This window comes from Carcharodon carcharias, chromosome 7, assembly GCF_017639515.1.
Source record: "Carcharodon carcharias isolate sCarCar2 chromosome 7, sCarCar2.pri, whole genome shotgun sequence".
NCBI classification, from domain to species: domain Eukaryota; kingdom Metazoa; phylum Chordata; class Chondrichthyes; order Lamniformes; family Lamnidae; genus Carcharodon; species Carcharodon carcharias.
In genome coordinates, this window is record NC_054473.1 from 56,049,411 (window position 1) to 56,069,728 (window position 20,318).

The following is a 20,318-nucleotide window of genomic DNA, read 5'->3' on the forward strand; positions in this document are numbered from 1 at the left end:
GTCATAACTGCAGTGCAATCAAAAACTGCTGAAGCATTCACAAAAGTATTCAACCATACTTTTCCAAAAGAATCATTTCTAAAATGACAATTACACATTAAGAACACATATTGTGACTTAGTCAACAGACCTGCAAGCGGATAGATATTAAATTCACAATGTAATATTTTGTTTATTACATAAAATCAGTATAAATAGGAATATGATTTATAATTCTTTTAAGAAAATGATCTTTAATTAATTGGATAAAGACTTGAAGGGAAAATATTTATGGGAAGGTTCGGGGGAGTGGGACTAATTAGATAGCCATTTCAAAGGCTCAGCACAGGATTGACCAAATGGCCTCCTTCTGTGCTGTATCATTCTATGACTTTTACAATAATCTTTCTAATTCAAACATCTATTAATGATAATGAGAAGGATGGGGCCAGCGAAAACTTTGCTGCCCAGTTCTTAACTTGCACCAAGTTCTGATCACCTATCACCATTGTGCTCAGTGACCTGCATCGGCTCCCGATCAAGCAACTTCCTGATTTCAAAATTCCCATCCTTGTTTTTAAATCCCTCTATGGCCTCATCTGTCCCTTTCTCTAATTTCCTTCAACCCCATTACCCTCCAAGACACTTGCACTCATTTAATTCCAGCCTCTTCAGCATCCTCAAATACAATTGCTCCATCATTGACGGCTATGCCGTCAGTTGCCTAAGCCGCATGCTCTGGACTTTCCTCCTTACGCCTCTTTATCTCCTTTAAGAGATTCCTTAAAATCGATCCCTAAGGCCGAGACTTTGGTCATCTGTTCTAATATCTACTTATGTGGCTCGGTATCATATTTTCTTTTCTTCTAATTCTCTTCTGAAGAGCCTTGGGATGTCTTATTATGTTAACGGTTCTACATAAATATAAGCTGTTGTTGGTCGTTCATTCACACCAAACATGCTGTTATTAAAAACATCCAAACATTTAAAAAAGCATTAGAAGAAATTTATCTAGATTATGCAGAACAGGAGTATGGAATTAAATGTAAAAATGTCAGAAAAGCTGTGCAAAATTAATCAATGTTGAATGCAATGTGTACGCACTAAATTTTAATCAGCTTAAACACATGGTTATACCAGAAATGCATTGTAAAAGGCAGTATCTGACCTCTGAGGTAAAATATGTAAAAGATCAATTTTAATATTACGTTATTTTATCCCTTCTGCCATATTATATTTTCAATGTTCCTACCAGCAATATTCAGTGCGTACTATTTTCCTATTCACTATTCTTATTTCAACAGCTGCTGTGATCAAGCAACAGCTTTGTTCAGTCAACAGTAATATGCAGTAAAATCACCCACCAGTGCCCAGTGACATCCTGGTTTGCTTGATAGAACTGATATGAATAACTTCACTATTTTTCTTCCTTCTCTACAACTAAAATAATGATTATAATAAAAAAATGATTGTACTTAGTTTTTGGGGGAAAAAAAACAAGTTGTACAATTTAATATTTGTTGTAGTTCTCCTGTTGCCTTTTAGATATCAATCAGCCACTTTTATTAATTAGTTTTAAACGTTTTGAATCGAACAATTCCATTTACCATACAAATGATGCAGAAATGTTATTGCCTCCCCCTCTTTTCTTTTCATAATACCAGTGGATAAATATCTTCACAGCGCAACATGGATGTTGGTCTTTACCAGCAAGGTCCATAAAAACATTTTCCTCCCATACACTCAAGGGTTTTGCCCTGAATGATTTAATTATAATTTTCCTTGTGTAAGACAAATTAAAGAGGAGAGTAGGAGCGTTGTGCCAAATCAGATTATTTATCTCCTTAACAGATTGCTGCAACTCCAAAGCCCAGAGCTGATGCTGATGGATGCTGGGTGGAATATGGGGCAAAAACTTATATGTTTTCCTATTCAGTCCACAACTGAGCCAAAGTGACTCTTTTTAAACTAACACTTCCTCTAAGAATACATCAATGATGGTCTTCAGGAATCCTAGGAAAGTTATTGTTTTTATTATAATCCATGTGGAGACTGATAATGCATAAAAAAGAAATTTGAATATCCAGTTAATAGCTGAAAGGTTGACACAAGATTTCACATTTTAAGACTTTTAACAGTAACAGTCCAAAAGTACTATTGATTAAACATTATCTTTGTAGGCAACTTAGACTTAAAGCCACAAAACAGACCATTCCCCTTTTTTCTTATAGCACTACCAAAAACACACTTCACAGATATACGTTACACTGTTCTTTAAGTAGATATTCAAATCTCGCGTAACCAGTCCAAGGTGATTCTTACCTCCCGAGGGTTTACTTCTGTTATTTTGCTTTCTCAGCCTCTAACTTTTAATTTCAGAGCTGCCTTCCACAGGCGAGGATTTTCCTTGAAGATTCTTCCTCTAGTGCAACCTTCTAGCCTTGTTTTAAATCCTCATGAATTTAGTCATTTGAGTGCATTCCCTCACCTGTATTCCTGCATGGTGAACCAAAGAGACTTTCGGCCTCTAGCTGTTCTCTCTCCCAGATCCTAGCAAACCAACTTGTTTGAGAGTTTCCAGGGATATCTTAAGAAACTCTTCCCCTTTCAAAACCCATTTCCATGGCAACTTGAATCACATGGGCCTTGTGTCCAAGTAGAAATGCTGATTGGCTATCCATTTGAAACCAATTCTATTTTACGTTTGAATTAAATGGACAGTTTACAACCTGAAATTCTCAACACCTTCCCAGTATTTGGGACACTAAAAGTCTTACCATTGTAAACACAAATGGGGCTGCCATTGTATCCAAGTGTGAATGCCTTACACCTTCTTCCCAGCAAAACAAACTGGGCCTTCCTTTACCTCCCTCGGGAGGTAAGAATCACCTTGGACTGATTATGGGAGATTTGAATATCTACTTAAAGAACAATGTAATGTATATCTGTGAAGTGTGTTTTTGGTAGTGCTATAAGAAAAAAGGGGAATGTTCTGTTTTGTAGCTTTAAGTCTAAGTTGCCTACAAAGATAGTGTTTAATCAATAGTACTTTTGGACTGTTACTGTAAAAGTCTTAAAATGTGAAATCTTGTGTCAACCTTTCAGCTGCTAACTGGATGTTCAAATTTCTTCTTTATGTGTTATCAGTCTGTACATGGATTGTAATAAAAACAATAACTTTCCTAGGATTCCTGAAGAGCATCATTGATGTATTCTTTAATAGCGCCCCTCACCCACGCCTGTTGTCAGGCAGACTTCAGAATAGGTCACATGATCCCTTTTATTTTACAATAAATTCAAGGCATAGCCTCATTTTATGAACCTTATAATAGTAACATTTTTCATAGTGGCAAAACGTGATCCATCCCACTGACAGGATGTTTGCCCCTGTACTTGTCTTTATTTATAATGGAATTGAGCACTATTCGGCTAAACATGGAAAGTTTCATGTGCCATGTGAAATCTGGTCAGGCACCACAATGCCTGCAAAGACTGCAACTGAAGCTCTAAATGCAGTTGTGGGCACCCTTCCTCAGTTATTTGTGTGCTTTACTTATGGACACCGCTGTAATTCAATCACTTTGAGCAAATGGATAGCATACACCTACCATGTACAAAATAAAAGGAAAAAACATCAAACTAACTGCACATTACCTCCTCCCTGACCTCAATTTATTGCAAGATTTAACCCCATTTGTTCAATATAATCAATTGTGAATTTTGTCAAAAACTAGTGATATTACAAAAGTAAGATTGATAGAAGACTAAATATCATATTTATTTTTTCTGAGAGGAGGGTGGGATCCAGTTGGAAACAAGCTATATTTCAGTTCAGTAATTGGCAAAATTAAACAAAAAGGTGAAGCATTTAAAGTCAATAAAATCTTAGTAATATTATTTTTGTCAGCAGTTCCGATAAGATGAGAATAAATGTAAAACTGGTATTTTGCTTTTCAAAATAAAATCTTGTTCTAATCTCGATACAGTAAATTGTAAATTATTTTCATGCTTCAGTTATGTAAAATGATCTAGTGCCTGATAATACTGATTTTTTTTTTGGTGCAGACATGGAGTGTAGTGGATCAGAATTTGGGAACTGAGTCAGAATTATATCTATTCTAAGATGTACAATAGATTCCAGTAGAGGAGGCTGGTAGCGGAAGATCCAGCTAGACTCAAAGTGGTACATGTTTGCAAGTGGCATGTTAATGAGGGAAAAAGCTGCTGTCCCAGAAATTGTGCACCGAAGTTAAGGTTCACCAGATGTGAGCCCGAAGAAAAAGGTCAAGTTACCTACCAAACCAGAAAGTAAAGTACACAGGTTTTGAATGCTCACAACGTTGTTTGAAATATCAACTTTGAATGATAGCTGAGAGATATGGAGCAGTGGTGCTCAATTATGGTATGGTATCATACACCAGGGCTTCTGAGTTCCAGGGCTCTTAGGCAGGCTCTGTTGGCAGATGCAATTCACCTCCTGACTCCCCAAAGCCTGTCCACGATCTACAAGGCACAAGTCAGGAGTGTGATTGAATACTCCCCATATGCCTGGATGAGTGCAGCTCCAACAACACTCAAGGAGCTTGACACCATCCAGGACAAAGCAGCCTGCTTGATTGGCACCAGATCCACAAATATTCGCTCCCTCCATCACTGACACAGAGTAGCAGCAGTGCGTGCCAACTACAAGATGCACTGCAGGAATTCACCAAGGCTCGTAAGACAGGACCTTCCACAATCACTACCATCTAGAAGGACAAGGGCAGCAGACGGATGGGAACACCACCTCCTAGAAGTTCCCTTCCAAGTCACTCACTATCCTGACTTGGAAAAATATCGATGTTCCTTCACCGTCACTGGTTCAAAATCCTGGAACTCCCTCCCTAACAGACCGGTGGGTTTACCTACATCACATGGGTTGCAGCAGTTCAAGGAGGCAGCTCACCACCTTCTCAAAAGCAACTAGGGATGGGCATTAAATGCTGGCCCAGTCAGTGATGCCCACATCCCACGAATGAATAAAAAAAAATATTCTGCCACCAACATGAGCAGGGTTTCAGAGGACCTAGCTGGGGAAAAAGCAATCTTGAATGGTTATCAGGAGAGGGGTCAGCACAACGAGACCCGAATCAAATCTTGCCTGAATCTGAGTGCCCACCTATCAGTGAGTGCAGACCAGTGGGAGCACAGGCACTTACCTAATTCAATTCATACACAGCCACAGAATCACCTACACTGGTTTCTCAAGCTCCTGCACCATGACATTGGGTGGCTGTCAAGAATCTGGCCTTTACCCCTCTATCTACATGCTACCCTTTGGCAGCTTCATCCAAAATAAAACAACTTCACACATACACTAATGACACCTAGTTCTATCCCACTGCCACTGCCTTTAAATTCCCAAACTGCTTGTCCCACACCCAGTGATGGATAAGCAGGAATTTCTTCCAGTTAAAGGCTGGGAAGACTGAAGCCACTAACTTTACATGCCAACTCCCCCCAACCCCTCAAACTCTGTTCCCTAACCACTGACTCAATCCCTTTCCCTGGTAATTGTCTGAGGCTGAACCAGACTGTTTGTAACCTTGATGTTATATTTAACCCCAAGATGAGCTTCTGACCACACATCCAGTTGTCTATTTTCAGGGGCAGAGTCTTTGACTCGGCGAGCGGGGGCAGGGCCCGCTCGCTGAGGCGTAAAATGACCACAGTGGTGTCGGGTGTGTGTCCCAAAGTCACTGTGCGTCATTTAGATTTTCAGTTCGGCAGGCGCGCAGCCGACTTGGCTGTGCACCCGCCAAACTGTCAAAGACCTATTAAAGCCATTTAAATATCAATTAAACTAATAAACTGAGCTGTCCGTCCAACCTTAAGGTTGTGAAGAGCCCAAGTGGCCTTTGCATTTTTCAATTACCTCATCCACAGGTTTTTAAACTGTTTTAAAAGTTTTAAAATAAAATTAATGGGCAACTCCTAGCTCATGTGACAGTTTCACATGAGAGGACATGCCCTTAATTTTTTTTACCTTTGATCAATGTTTCATAAGTGAAAGTAATCTCCCCGAGGCACCTCTGTGCCTCAGAGATTTCTGTGCTCTTTCACATGCATGCGCAAAAGAGCACACTCCCCAACTCAGGTAACCTCCCCCGCCTGCACACAGAGAGCTCAGTGCTTCCGGGTGCGCGTTATGCTGGAACGGCCTTAATTGGCCCGTCCACGTAAAATGGCGGCGCCTAGCTGATCAGGGGTGCCAATTGGCTGCGTGCCCAACCCCGCACAACCCCCCACTGATGGGGAGAAAATTCTCCCTCATGTCTGTAATTTTCCCAACTCTGCCCAGCACAGCTCATCTGCTGCTAAAACCATCATTTATGCCTTTATTACCTCTAGATTTGATTATTCAAATGTACTCCTGCCAGCCTCTCACATTTGACCCTCCGTAAATTCGAGGTCATCCTAAGCTCTGCTGACCATGCTCTAACCAGCACCAAGTTCACCCCTGAGCTCATTAACCAAAACTGGCTTCTAGTTAAGCAACATCTCAACTTTAAAATTACCTGTTCCTCCCTATCTCTGCAATGGTCTCCAGCCCCATAAGTCTTTGAGATATCTGCATATCTCCAATTCTGGCCTCTTGAGCATCCCCAATTTTAATTCCTCCAGCATTGGTGGCTGTGCTTTTAGCTGCCAAGGCCTGAAGCTATGGAATTCCCTTCATAAACCTCTCGGCCTCTCCTTCCCCTTTAACATGTGCTTTAAAACGTACCTCACCAACTTTGAGTTTGTTTGCGAGCTTGTTTGTTTCATTGCAAGGCTTAAGTTCCGGATTGCTGCATGGCCACCCACTTGTGCAGCTTGGAGGCAACAGTGCTCTTTGACCAAACATTTGATCTCCTGCTCTTATATCTCCTCATATGGCTCAGTTTCAAATATTGCTTGATAATATGAACTTGAAGCATCTTGGGATACTTTACCATGTTAAAGGGGTTTAAAAGTTGCTGCTGTAGTTGCTGCTGTGCTATTTCAGTTAGATCCCAGACACCTTAAGAGGTGATGCTCCAAATCTCTTGGAAGCTGGCTTCTAAAGCTGTTGCCAAACAGTCCTCCAAGGCTTGTATGATAATGATCAAGAGCTGAGTTGTTGGATACAATGCCTGTCCTGAAAGCCTGTCTGACTGAGGTGGGGCAGATGCAGATGTTCAAGCCATTACATATTGCAGTGGTGCTGCACCGTATTCATTTTCTTTTTCTGGATATCTGTATTGTGAATGGCATAGGATTTGGTGACTTCTGCCATGTATCTCAGGTTCTCTTAAATTGTCCTGAACGCCTCCATATGATAGACATCCAGTATTTCTTTCTTGAGCAGCAGAGATCTGAGACAGCAGGCTTGGGAACCAGGGAGTGACTTCAGTAGAGTATCCACTCATCACTGTTCCATTTTCACCAACGGCTCTTCTGTTACTGTGGGGGTAATGAATGAATCAACAGCAACCTGACTGAGAGGACCAAACTGAGAGTCTACCAAGCCTGTGTCCTCAGTGCACTCTTCTACAGTGGTGAGACCTGGACAACATATGCTAGGCAAGAGAAAAGGCCGAACAGTTTCCACATTTGCTGTATCGGACGTATCCTCGGCATCTTATGGAGGACAAAGTCACCAACTCAGAGATTGTGGAACATGCTAATTCCATCAGCATACACTCATTGCTAAGCCAACGAAGTCTGCACTGGCTCAGCCACTTTCATTGGATGGATGACAGCTACATACCAAAGGTCTTCTATACTGCGAATTGGGCACCGGGTCATGGCTCCCTGGGATCCATACCTCTGCTATGTTATGATTTGCTGCTCATTCAATGAGTAAAAGAGGAATCCAAAGCCAGTTTTTCCTTAAGATAGGTTTATTCACAAAACCCAGCGAACACAGGCACAGACTTCCTTTTCCTTCCGTCCACAGGTGGGAACCGGTTCTTATTTATACTTAAGAATAATACCCCAACCTTTCCCCAATTAGTAACAGCTCTCACTTACAATTACAGCATGCACTTCATTGTGACAGGATTGCAACATTAACGTGCTACAAGGACATCTGCAAGCAAGATATGACACTGAGCAATGGGGGACAGTGTCTGACAGGTGTGGCTCTGGAGGCTGACTATTTGGAAGGGCTGAGCAGAAAAAAAAGCTCAACTGGCTGGAAGAGGGCCCGAAGAAAACAGAGGGCAGCAAATCATGTACCTTCTCAGCCCACTGTCTTCCTCTGCAGCAAATGCAGCAGAGGCTGCCATGCCAGATTGGGGCTCCTGAGCTACACCAGGCAATGCTTAACAGAGGGCATGATTTTCCGGCCCTGCCCACCGCCAGGATAGTCTAGTCCTGCCCAAAGTCAATGGATTATTGCCTGGGCCACCAAAGCTCCTGCGGCAGGTCCTGTCAAGACAGGGCTGGAAAATCCCGGCCAGAGTTGACCACCACGGTGCAAACCATGGTCTTTCGAGACGGAATTAAGGCTGTCATCTAATGATCGAAGGAGTGCAACACAACAAAAAGACTGTAAAGAAGGGTTAGGGGAACATATTAGGAGCATGTTGTTTGCCCCAGCGAGGTTGTTAATTTCCAGTCACAAACACCTCCTTCTTGGGAACACATACTTGGGAAATCTCCAGCAACAAGCAAAACAGCTCTGCTGCTCCACATCTCCAATATGAGGACATTTGGGTCAGCATTCTGAAGATTTCTTCAACTTGGTTGTTATTCTTCTATTTCCAGAGTTGCGATTGCCCCTTCAAGCAATCACAGCTTTTATGTCTTGCTGCCACCCTTGGTTTTGGTGGAGCTTCCAGGTATTTTCTAGCCTCCTTCCTCTTCTTGCTGATATCAGTCTCTTCCTCTGTCTCTCCTGTTATTTTCTGTGCCCGTTCTGTACAAATTGCAATCTGGGATCTATTTCTCACCGCTGCAGTAATTCCTCAATCCTTCCAGCATATATGAGGTTGTGAAGACTGCGGGGAGAATTTTCTCCCCGTCAGAGGGGTTGTGCACACAGCTGATTGCTGCCCGTGATCGGCTGGACGCCGCCATTTTACGTGCGCGGGCCAATTAAGGCCCCACCCAGCACGACACACACCCAGAAGCGCTGAGCGCTCCTTGTGCGGGCGGGGTGTGGTTGCCCGAGTCGGGGCCTGAAATTTCCCTGAGGCACAGAGCTGCCTCAGGAAGATTAGTCTAAGTTCAAAAAAATTTAATAAAGAGAAAAAGAAAATTTTAAGACATGTCCCCTCATGTGAAACTGTGGGACATGTCTATTAATTTTATTAAACATTTTTACAAGACTTTAAAAACCTTCTGTGCCTGTGGATGAGGTTTCAAGATAAATGCGAAGGCCGCCAGGGCTCTTCGCCTGATCGCCAACCTTAAGGTTGGACGGGCAGCTCAGTTAATTGTTTCAATTGATAGTTAACTGGTCTTATTAGGCCTTTGACAGTTTGGCGGGTGCACAGCTGACTTGGTTGTGCACCCGCCGAACTGAAAATCTGAATGATGCGTGGTGACACCAGGACGCATGCCTGGCGTTACCGCGCATCATTTTACACCTCAGCGAGCAGGCCCTGCCCTCGCTCGCTGAGCTGAAGATTCTGCCTTGTGTTTTTAAACAAAATTTTCATTTTATAAATAAATAAACAATGAAGGATCTCATCCTTTCTTTCAGGTGATAAACATATATCTAATCTACCCCCAAAGGTGGGCATAAAGGATCTGCTAGAACAGTTTGAAGAAAAGCAGAGTGTTTTCTCTGTTGTCATGGCCATCATTCTTCCCTCAAGCATCATCACGAAAAATGGACTATCTGGTCATTCAATCAATTGCTGTTTGTCAGACCTCACTGTGCGCAAACATTTAACTATAAGGCAACAGTTACTGCATCTCAAAGGTAATGTATTGGCTATAATGTGCTTGGGGATATCATGAGCAAGTGATATAATGCTACAGAAATGCACTTACATTTATTTGCTTTCATGTAATACAGGCGTTCTCAACTCTTAAGTATGCAAACCCATTGAGTCGGAGGCAAGAGGTAAAGTGGTGTATGTTGCAATGTAAGTTAACTGGATATTTGTAATTAAGTTATCAAGCATCACTACATAATTCAGATATCGTCTTCAAAACATGATACTAGTAGAAGTCGTGGGTGATGGTCATCATATTGATATGTCACTCTCTTTTGAAAACAGGGCAGCAACAAACTATATATTCTTTGTCCTAGAATATTGTGCAGAATCCCATTAACATTGCATGGCTACTTACCCACACAATTCTTCTGAGGTCTCTAAAAAAGAAATACTAGCAGGATAATCAGGCATCATTACACATAATAGATTATGATGAATGGATGGAGATACCACCAGTCAGACAAGTGAGGGCTATAAAAGAACTTATAAGATAAAGCAAATTAGTTGGATCAGTGGTGAATGTTAAATAATGTCTTATTAATGCCTACCATTCCCTTTTTGGAGTGTGACCCGTAGATTGTCCATTCATCAGGGTTACTGGTAGTGAGGTCTTAGGTGGTGGAGCCGGAGAGCAAATTGAACTAGTAGAAAGGTCTAGGCTGCCATTTTTGGTTACACTTTCTTCCACTGTGTGAGCTCCAGTCACTTCTTTCCACAGCTGCTGCAGTTCTGTTGGAGTCATGCCTGTGTCAAACAGCAATAGTTCCATATTGTATAATTAGATCCATGAACAGCAGACTTATCCTTCTTCACACACTAATTAAAATACCAAAGTGTATGTAAACAAGGTCTGATGTTAATTAGACAATTCTTAACTATATTCCTATGTGTTGCAATACTTCTAACAAGACACAGTGTAACCCACTCTATGTTCAGTTAGTGTTTATAATTAAAAGTAAATTCTTCAGATGTATGCAATAATTGATCTGTTCAAATTGCAACATAACCAGACTGCTCTGCATAGTCACTCTCCTTTTAAAATCAAAGCACTTAGTTATTATCACAGATATTTTGCAATATATTAATGGAATATGCATTCCTCTTTAAATATAAAAGGCATAATTGAAAATAATGTGCTGTAAATGTAACCAATTCATTTGCACCATATTCAAAGGCCTTTTATAATTTTACTACAAAATTAGAATATTATGTCAGTAATTATTTTTTAATCACCTGTCTTTATCATTAAAATTTGATTTCATTCAAAAACCAATGTGCAAATTTGAAAGCAGAAAGCAAAAAAAAAAACCTGTGGTTCTAACTATATTTTAATTACAAATCACAATTAAATATTCAAGCACTTCAGATCAGGAAGAATACCAGGTCAGAATCTAATTTATTACTTTCATTTTGGGTGCAAGGATTGGATAATAATCTCAAAGTGATCAGCCAAAATATCTTTACTTTACTAAACTACTGCTAAAGATTTTAATTACGGTAGCATTGGAGAGTGTAGGTCTAATAAGGCAATAGACTCCAGAGAGTCTAAGTGGTTAAGAAGTGTGAAATGAGACTGATAGGATTTTTACATGTTCTGGGCAGATAGTTTGCATATCAAAGAATAGTGAATTATAGTAGGATGGTAGAACAACCTTCCAAGCATTAGCCTCGCAATAACAACTAGCAAATCAACCAGGAAGGTCATAACACAGATTGTCCTATTCCTTTGCACTGTCCTTTCATTTTCAAACAAGATACAAGAAGTATTAATTTTTTTTAAGCAAACATGCTGAACAATACTGCTTATGTGGTAACAATTACTGCCACAACTGACCACAAAACCACTCTTTGCATGGTTAAAACAGAAGACAACAGTCATGCTTGCTGATAACATGATATTGTAGTGCAAGAAAGTAGATTGTCACATGTTATCTCTAATCAGATTACCCTGGAAAGGATCCACTATGATAGATTTTATTCTAAATTTATTTCATTTAGTTTTAAACACATACACTTCTGTTCCTCATTATAAAATAAATGGACACTACTTTGAAAAATGTATGTTGTTGGAAAACGTGATTGATTACTGTTCATAGAACTCAATTTCCCAATCCCAGGTAGTACTGGTTGAAAGACAAACATAGTTGTTCAACCTTTTTCGTCCTTGTACCTCTATACTCAAGTGACCACGTTCAAGCAAGCATAAAGTTGATTTAAGGTTCATAATGACATCAGTTTTGGACTATTATTGCAGTGATAAAAAATTACTTTGTATTTCTGACTGCCCAAACTCTCAGTTGCTTTCCAAAGAATCCCAGTTCCACAGGGAGAAATGTCACTGCTATTAGTTTACTGCACCAGTAGAACTGTAACTCTGAAGCCACTCGGTAGGTTCTTTGGTCAATAGCTAGATAGACACCCTTAGGCTTTAAACATGCTCCTTAAACACCAAAGGAACAGCCTAGCTGTAACATACAACTATTCAAATCAATCAATGACATGGCTGCTGAATTACCTAAGGGTGTCCCTGACGTGTTGCTGCACAGATTACACTTCATGCATCGTCTCATTCATAGCTTTTATATTATACGCTGGTGTGTCCTGTCACTGCTCAATTGCCCTCTCCTGAACAACTTAACTGCTGTGGTTTTGCTGCTCCCATTTGTGCAGCCCAACTTAGAGGCCTGTTTTGAAAGGCCTGTCTCTAGGCCTGACGCTTACCTTGTGCCAGTGTTTGCAGAGAGAGAGCCGGCTGACCGGACTGGACTGTGAGCAAGCCACAACGCTGCATAGTCATGATGTGTTGTTGTTGAAGCTGCTGCACTTGTAGAAGCTGCTGTTGAAGGGCTAAGTGGTGTGCTGCCATTGGCTGTTGTTGCTAAAATAAAAAAAAATACAAATTCTAGATTAAAGATAAGATTTTCGTTACATTAGTTTTGATATTCAATTTTTAAGAACCATTGTACTTGATAGGAAATAAAATAATTTTGTCTTGAAAACATGGTTGGCTTTCCATATACAGCTGATCTAACGTTTCTCACGATTCCAACTGTGCTCACTCAGATATAACGATCACTGCTGTGAATAAAAGATGTCATATTGAGTGGGTTGGTTGAGCTGAAAGTGACAATGATCACCTAAGAATATCATTACTTCTACTGTAATAACACTCTGGAATAATGTTAAATAAATTATCAAAATGGTGGGGGGGGGGGGGCGGGGTTTAACCATTGGCCAGAAACTGAACTGGACGAGCCATATAAATATTGCACCTACAAGAGCATTTCAGATGCTGGGAATTCTGTGGAATTCCAAAGCCTATCCACCATCTACAAGCCCCACAAGTTTTCTGATGGAATACTCTCCACTTGCCTATAACACTCAAGAAGCTCGAGATCATCCAGGACAAGGTAGCCTACTTGATTGGCACCCCATCTACCAACTTAAACATTCACTGCCTCTACAATCAACGCTCAGTGGCAGCAGTGTGAACCACCTACAAGGTGCACTGCAGCAACTCAGCAAGGCTCCTTAGACAGCACCTTTCAAACCCGCGACCTCCATCACCTAGAAGGACGAGGGCAGCAGATGCATGGGAATGCCACCACGTGCAAATTCCTCTCCAAGCCAAACACCATCCTGAATCAGAAATATAATGCCGTTCCTTCGCTGTCGCTGGGTCAAAACCCTAGAACTCCCTCCCCTAACAGCACTGTGGGTGTACATACACCACATGAACTTCAGCGGTTCAAGGTGATTCACTACCACCTTCTCGAGGGCAATCAGGGATGGGCAATAAATGTTGGCTAAGGCAGCAATGCCCACGTTCCATGAATGAATTTTAACTTTTCATTTACACAAATGACTTGTCTGCAAGCTAAAATTCTTGTTGACAATGGCCCTTTAAATAAACGGAAAAGTCAAAGACTTGAATAAGAAAAAGTTAATTTAATGTTGTTAATCAGCCATGACAAAACATGAAATAACTTACTAAATCATTCATAGAAACAGCCTCTGGATTTTAATTACAGACATTTATAATTTAGCAAACAGCATCTGACTTGAATATTGGTATCCCAATACGTCATTCAGTTTCACAAAGCCCTTATATTGATTGGGCATAAAGTAATGTACTCACATTTATTAATTTTACTTTTTAAAGTCTATTTCTCCATTCCCCCCTTCCACCTCCATTAATTGATTTAAGCTATGCAACTGATTAAAAAATCAATATGTACACTGTTTAGCTAATCTATACTGGTCTTTCCATGTTATTTAAAGACAAATGCAACAGTTTTAATGTTACACTAATATAAATGTACATGCAAAGTGCATTTAATACAGTAAAAGTTTTGTTGAACTATTTTCCCCATCTATTCATTTCATTAAATTTTTTATAATATAGAATGAATAAGTTGAAGTGCTATGTGGCATGGTGAAAATTATACAAAAAAATCCTGTCCAATGTCAGGAGTAAATGTAAAAAGCCTACTGAACGAAGGTTAAATATCACAAGTTACAGAACATAAATGATTATTTCCTTATGTTAAAGTCTAAATGAAAAGTAGAACAAATATCCTTGTGACTTGCATTTTGAGAACTTCTATTTACTTCTGTATTTGCATTTAACACTAGTGTTTCTTCCTTGGCATTGATCTGGCCAATCAGAGGATAAGTTGTTCCATAAAGGTAAGCATTATAATGCTTGATTCACCAATTCACATTTGCAATTAAGAAAAAAATCAGATTTCTTTGTAGTTTACTCATACATACCTTATTTCTTCAGTCTGATCTCAATGTTTAATGATTGGTAAATTTGAGCCCAAATAATGCAAAGTTTGCATTATGTGCAAATGTGAGGGTGGGACTAAACTATCAGCCTGTGATTAACTTATCTTTACACAAAGGGTGATCAATATATACAATGGACTACTGAGCAAAAGACTAATTCAAGAGCCCTAGAATCATTTGCAAAATGACTGAAAGTTGCAATGGATTGGATCATTCTGGACAGCTAAGAGTAACCAAATGGTTTCCTGCATTCAAGTTTATCTTATGATCATCTTTATGTATTTTTGCACATCAAAATATTTGACTGATTCAAATCATTAAATTCAGGTGCACATTATATTTTAAGTTGCTCAAAGTACTGCTGGGCTAATATTGTATCTTAGAAGTGTACTTCCATTTAATTTCAACTCTTAATTATACATTTTACATTTATTTACACCTAAAATTAATCATTGTTATTTTATAGAAAGTAATGGCTTCTAACTTAAAAAATGAAAACCGGAATTGGTAGCTTGCCATCAAAATCAATCATTTTCATTCTCCTTCTACATGATTTAACTTACAAGTTCAGCACTCTAATTGGAAGGCATTATGCAGTTTTGTGCAACATATAAACAGCTAAGTAGTAAACCTCCATTAAAGATTCTAGATTACATTGAACATCTACTGGAAGACGCTTTCGCTGTCATCTGCCTAGTTGGTCTGTGTGGAGAAGAGGATAGATACTCCTCAATTCCGAGGACATTAATGGGGAGATTATTTGATGTAAATAACTTTTGTTTTAAACCATGGTTTACTTGAATCTAAACAGTATTTCCTCAGTAAGTGAAAAAACTTCTCTCTGCCTTGTAGAGGTAGCAATCAGTGAAGATAAGATTGCTCAGCCATTCCAAGTCATGAGAGGTAGGTATATCAAGGCTTGACATGAACATGTACCTCTATTAATTGGAACAATCAAAAATATAGTCAACCATTCTTTCTCAATCACTGGTTAGTTGTGCATGGTTTTGGTGCCATCTCTGTATGAAACTATACATATTCAAGTAAAGGCAACATGTATTTTAGATTGGCAGAGTCGGAGGGGGTGGTGGTGGTGAAAATGAGAGACTATAGCTTTGAGATAAATCGAATTTTGGAGGCAGCACCAATTTAATACTGGAGAATTAGTTCCAGAGATAAAATGTGTTTGGGAGTACATCTTGACTGTTTGATATATAAAATGGTTGATAGTCCAGTCAGCAACCTGTTTTGCATTTTCCCGAAATGGAAACCTAAATTGGGAGTGATGTAAAATGGCTGCAGAATCACTATAATATATCTTACAGTATCACACAAAGTCAATTCTACCCTATTTACATCGCAACCTCATTACTCATTTAGCTGACACCAATACTAATTTTAAACAGGAAATTCAAAATCAGAAGTAGTTAACAGCTTAAAAGAACAATATCTAGGATTGAGAAACAAAAATCTCCTGGGCTGGTTCTGATCACTTAAGGAGCTTGGAGAGAAATTTCCAGAGTATGTTTTTCCTTATTGGTCCTGGGTTTGTTTTTTGTCTCTCCCAGGAGATTACATGGCTGTGGTGGGATGGGGGCATGTGGGAAGAGGGAGAAAATAAGTGATTAGTCCTGCTGCTCCAGCCAACCTCAATTTGGGGTAGGCTTGATAGACCAGCTGATCTTCTGCTACCTGTCAATTTTGTACCTTCATAGATACCTTTATTTGTCATCGTAGATAATATTCCAAGTCTTTTTTTTTCAGCTGACAATGTTCATTTCCATCCAACACAATTTTCAGATGATCTAGTAATGAAGCTTAGAAAGTTGAAGTGACTGCTGCATAAACCTTTATTGAACTGAACTAAGCAAATGCTTTGAAATCATACAGACTATAACACTGAATTAGTACCATGACTTTCAAAATAAGGGGGATATTTCTTCCATTTAGGGTAATCAATAAATCTAAGTAAAGCGACTATAATGGACCAAATAATCTTGCTCATCTTACCCCAATTAAAGCCTTGGGTTCTGTTATATTCAACAGTCACACTATTACCTTGAAGCCGGAAAGATCTGGGTACCAAACATTTTTTCATTCCTCAAACTTTGGGGAGATACAAAAAAAGAACTAGTAATCTATCTGGAACTAAAAACAAGGCCATGATCCATGTTCTTCACTTTACAGCAATGAGGATTACTAACACTCACTTGCCTAGCAAGCCAGTGGAATAAAAGGAATTGGGAAATATATATACACAATAGATCTCTTTACAAACAGATTGACAGCTCTGGGATCAAGGGACCTAGAACTAAAGCATTTTTTATTAATGTCAATCACTCATGTGTAGGTGATCTGGTAGCCTCTGTGTATTTGAAACTATATTCATTCTCCTGTGTATTTAGATGCCATATCTGTGCAGTGTTGCTGCATTACAGAAAGCTTTTGCACCCCTTTAGTTACTGATATATTCCACATCTGCTCTATTGTTTACTCACACCTGCATGAAGTGAGCTGCACCTTCCTGAAAAACTTGGAGTATGAGTCAATTAGCTTTTACTGCAAACTGATCATCAGTATACCTATATGGGTGCACAGGAGTGGAAATGGAACTCACTATGCCTGTTTTTTCTGGGGGAAAACTTAAAATCCTGCAGTGCATCAATAGCTGACAGAGAAAGTCTTAAGAGCACATGATATATAGCAGACAGTGGATGTACTATATCAACACCAGTATAATGTAAGAAGAGTATATAATTAGACTGGAAGTACAACTACCCTCAACCATTTTTTTTGTCATGGGGTGATGATTGCAGTAGTCAGCTGCTTTTCCAGGCATCATTCTTTGGCTATTGCTGGCCTGTAGTTCCATGCTTTTCCACTTTTAGTGCTTGCACTAATTTTCTACCCAAGGCTCATTAAATCCGCAGATGTAATGCAAAAACATTCATATAAACATCCAGCAGGATCCAGTGGTATTTGTGCCATGTTTGCTCTTTTTCCTTTGTGTGCTCATTTGGAATGGGAGCAAGGAAAGCACCATATGCAGAGCAGCTCTTAAGCAGCCAAGGAAGATTTGTTTTGCAATATTTATGCTGCATCTTCACTGCAGTTTTTTGTTAGGTTATTATAACCAAGTTTTCAAAAAGATTTTGATGATTATTTTTGTTCATCCCTTCAGGCAAGTTTACTTTCAATACACCTCCAATACAGTATTTTATGGTTGAAGTGGTACAAGATAAAAGACGGCATTGCAAGGAGATCAGCAAAATTATCCCTTTAATTCTTTATTTTGGACACAAGAAAACTGCAAGGTACATTCAAATTTTAATGGGAGTTTCCCTACACAACAACGGTAACCCAATATGTGAAAAGCTTTGAGACATTTAAAAAATGCTTATATAAAATGGAAGTATTATTGCTATTTAATTAATTTTATTGGATTCTGCAGTGGCAGGCAAGTGTCTTATGTGCTTTGCAGCTGAGATTTCCCCTTGTGTGTTGTGGACTTCCCTACTGGTTCTGCATGAGTACTGCCTTTAAATGTTCCTCTATTTGAAGGATCCACTGGTGAATATCTTTATTTGTAATTAGCCCAGATGTTTCAGTAAAAATTTCAAGGACGTGCAACAATGGTCGTCTGCACTGAAATCTGCCACCGGCAATGTCAGCAGCACCTGCATAGTTACACAAGAGGAACATTTCCTTTGAATGCTGCTCTTAACACTGTGGATGTTTCGGAGCAAACATTTCAAATTTTAACTTACTTGGAGAACATTTATAGGCAATCAGGAGGGTGAGATTCAAAACACTTCACAATACCCAGAGTTCTATGCTCTATCAGAAAGCATCTCCTCATATGAGATATTGGCCTATCCAAGCGTAGAACTTGAAATCCTTCCTCCCACACTTAGCCTTCTCAAGCTGAAACTGTTTCATAAATTTTTTGTTTGGTGTGTTCTACTGCAGGGCTGCTGATTAGACAGTACTGGACAAAGCCCTGTAGTCACCGTGTTAAGCATTCTTTTCAAGATGCATACCAAGTCTACTGTAATTCTTAGTTCTCACACATACCTCTTAGAATGCTACAGCATGATTGGAATGCAAGTCACACCAATCTGGATTTTCTTCTACTATCTTGCCCAAAATTGGACCACTGCCAGTGACCCTTCTCTGCTGTTGTGCATAAATGATTATGGGGCGCACAGTTTCCCTGTCAAATTTGCTCCTGATACCAGCCCAAAATTATGCAATACATATGTTTCTATTCCTCAGCCCTACCAGGACCCTTGCATGAGAAATACCCCAACCTCTCAAAAAGGGTCAGGTTGCATTAGCCTCAGACTCTTGAACAGAATTTTCACACCACCATAATAACCCACATTCAGGCAGCGACTCTCTGATTTAGAGCTCTAATTGTTCACACAAAGCAAATGTTGAATCAACCATTATTGATCATGGGCAAATCAGATGTCAGTGTTCATATCGTGGGAATTGGCATTAATTGTTGCTTCAGCCATTTTTTACTCCTACTTTCCACCAGAGCAGCATTACACTGGGGGGAATTTTATGGAGGCGACGGGGGTTTTGACTGGACAGCTGGTGAGAGACCTATGTTGCCTCATTTAGGGAAGGCCTGCTAAATTAAGAGCCAATCTGGCAGTTAACAGGCAAGCCTGCCATGGGATCAGGACTCCAAGGACAGGAAGTCCTGCCTGCCAAGAGCTGCCGGCCAATCAGAGGCAGTTCTTTTGCTCAGCAGTGCCACAGGGAGGGGGTGGCTGGTGCAGGAAAAACACCCACCAGAGACCTAGGATCACAGAGTGACCCAGGCCAGAGGTAAGTGATGAAGAGAGGGGTTTCCTGGGGTGAAGCAGGAGGGGACGGGGAGGGCACGGGTGTAGGAGCCGGGGGAGGGGATGGGGGGGTAGGAGACGGGGGGGGGGGGGGGATTAAGAGGATGGGTGTAGGAGCCGGGGGAGGGGGAGAGGCCAGGGAGGGGACAGGGGAGAGGGGGAGGGGACGGGGAGAGGGGGAGGGGACAGGGGAGAGGGAGGGGGAGGGAGGGGAGAGGGAGGGGGAGGGAGGGGAGAGGGAGGGGGAGGGAGGGGAGAGGGAGGGGGAGGGAGGGGAGAGGGAGGGGGAGGGAGGGGGAGGGAGGGGGGGGAGGGAGGGGGGGGAGGGGGAGGGGAGGGGGAGGGGGGGGAGGGGGGGGGGACAGGGGAGGGGACAGGGGAGAGGGAGGGGAGAGGGAGGGGGAGGGGACAGGGGAGAGGGAGGGGAGAGGGAGGGGAGAGGGAGGGGGAGGGGAGAGGGGAGAGGGAGGGGGAGGGGAGAGGGAGGGGGAGGGGACAGGGAGGGGGAGGGGACAGGGGAGAGGGAGGGGGAGGGGACAGGGGAGAGGGAGGGGGAGGGGACAGGGGAGGGGGACAGGGAGGGGGAGGGGACAGGGGACAGGGGAGAGGGAGGGGGAGGGGACAGGGGAGAGGGAGGGGGAGGGGGAGAGGGAGGGGGAGGGGGAGGGGGAGGGGGAGAGGGAGGGGGAGGGGGAGGGGGAGGGGAGGGGAGGGGGAGGGGGAGAGAGAGGGAAAGGAG

The 20,318-nt window shown here is 41.2% G+C and overlaps 1 protein-coding gene across 15 annotated transcripts in view; it reads right to left on the reverse strand.

Moving 5' to 3' along the window:
• Nucleotides 1–20,318, reverse strand: part of foxp1b (forkhead box P1b) — a 518,322-nt gene that overhangs the window by 89,354 nt on the left and 408,650 nt on the right. For all 15 annotated transcript variants that reach the window (XM_041192652.1, XM_041192651.1, XM_041192644.1 and 12 more), the window contains 2 exons: nt 12,654–12,810; nt 10,481–10,676 (listed from right to left, as the gene is read on the reverse strand). In XM_041192652.1, the coding sequence (XP_041048586.1) occupies nt 10,481–10,676; nt 12,654–12,810 (353 nt within the window). The remainder of the gene's footprint in view (nt 1–10,480; nt 10,677–12,653; nt 12,811–20,318) is intronic.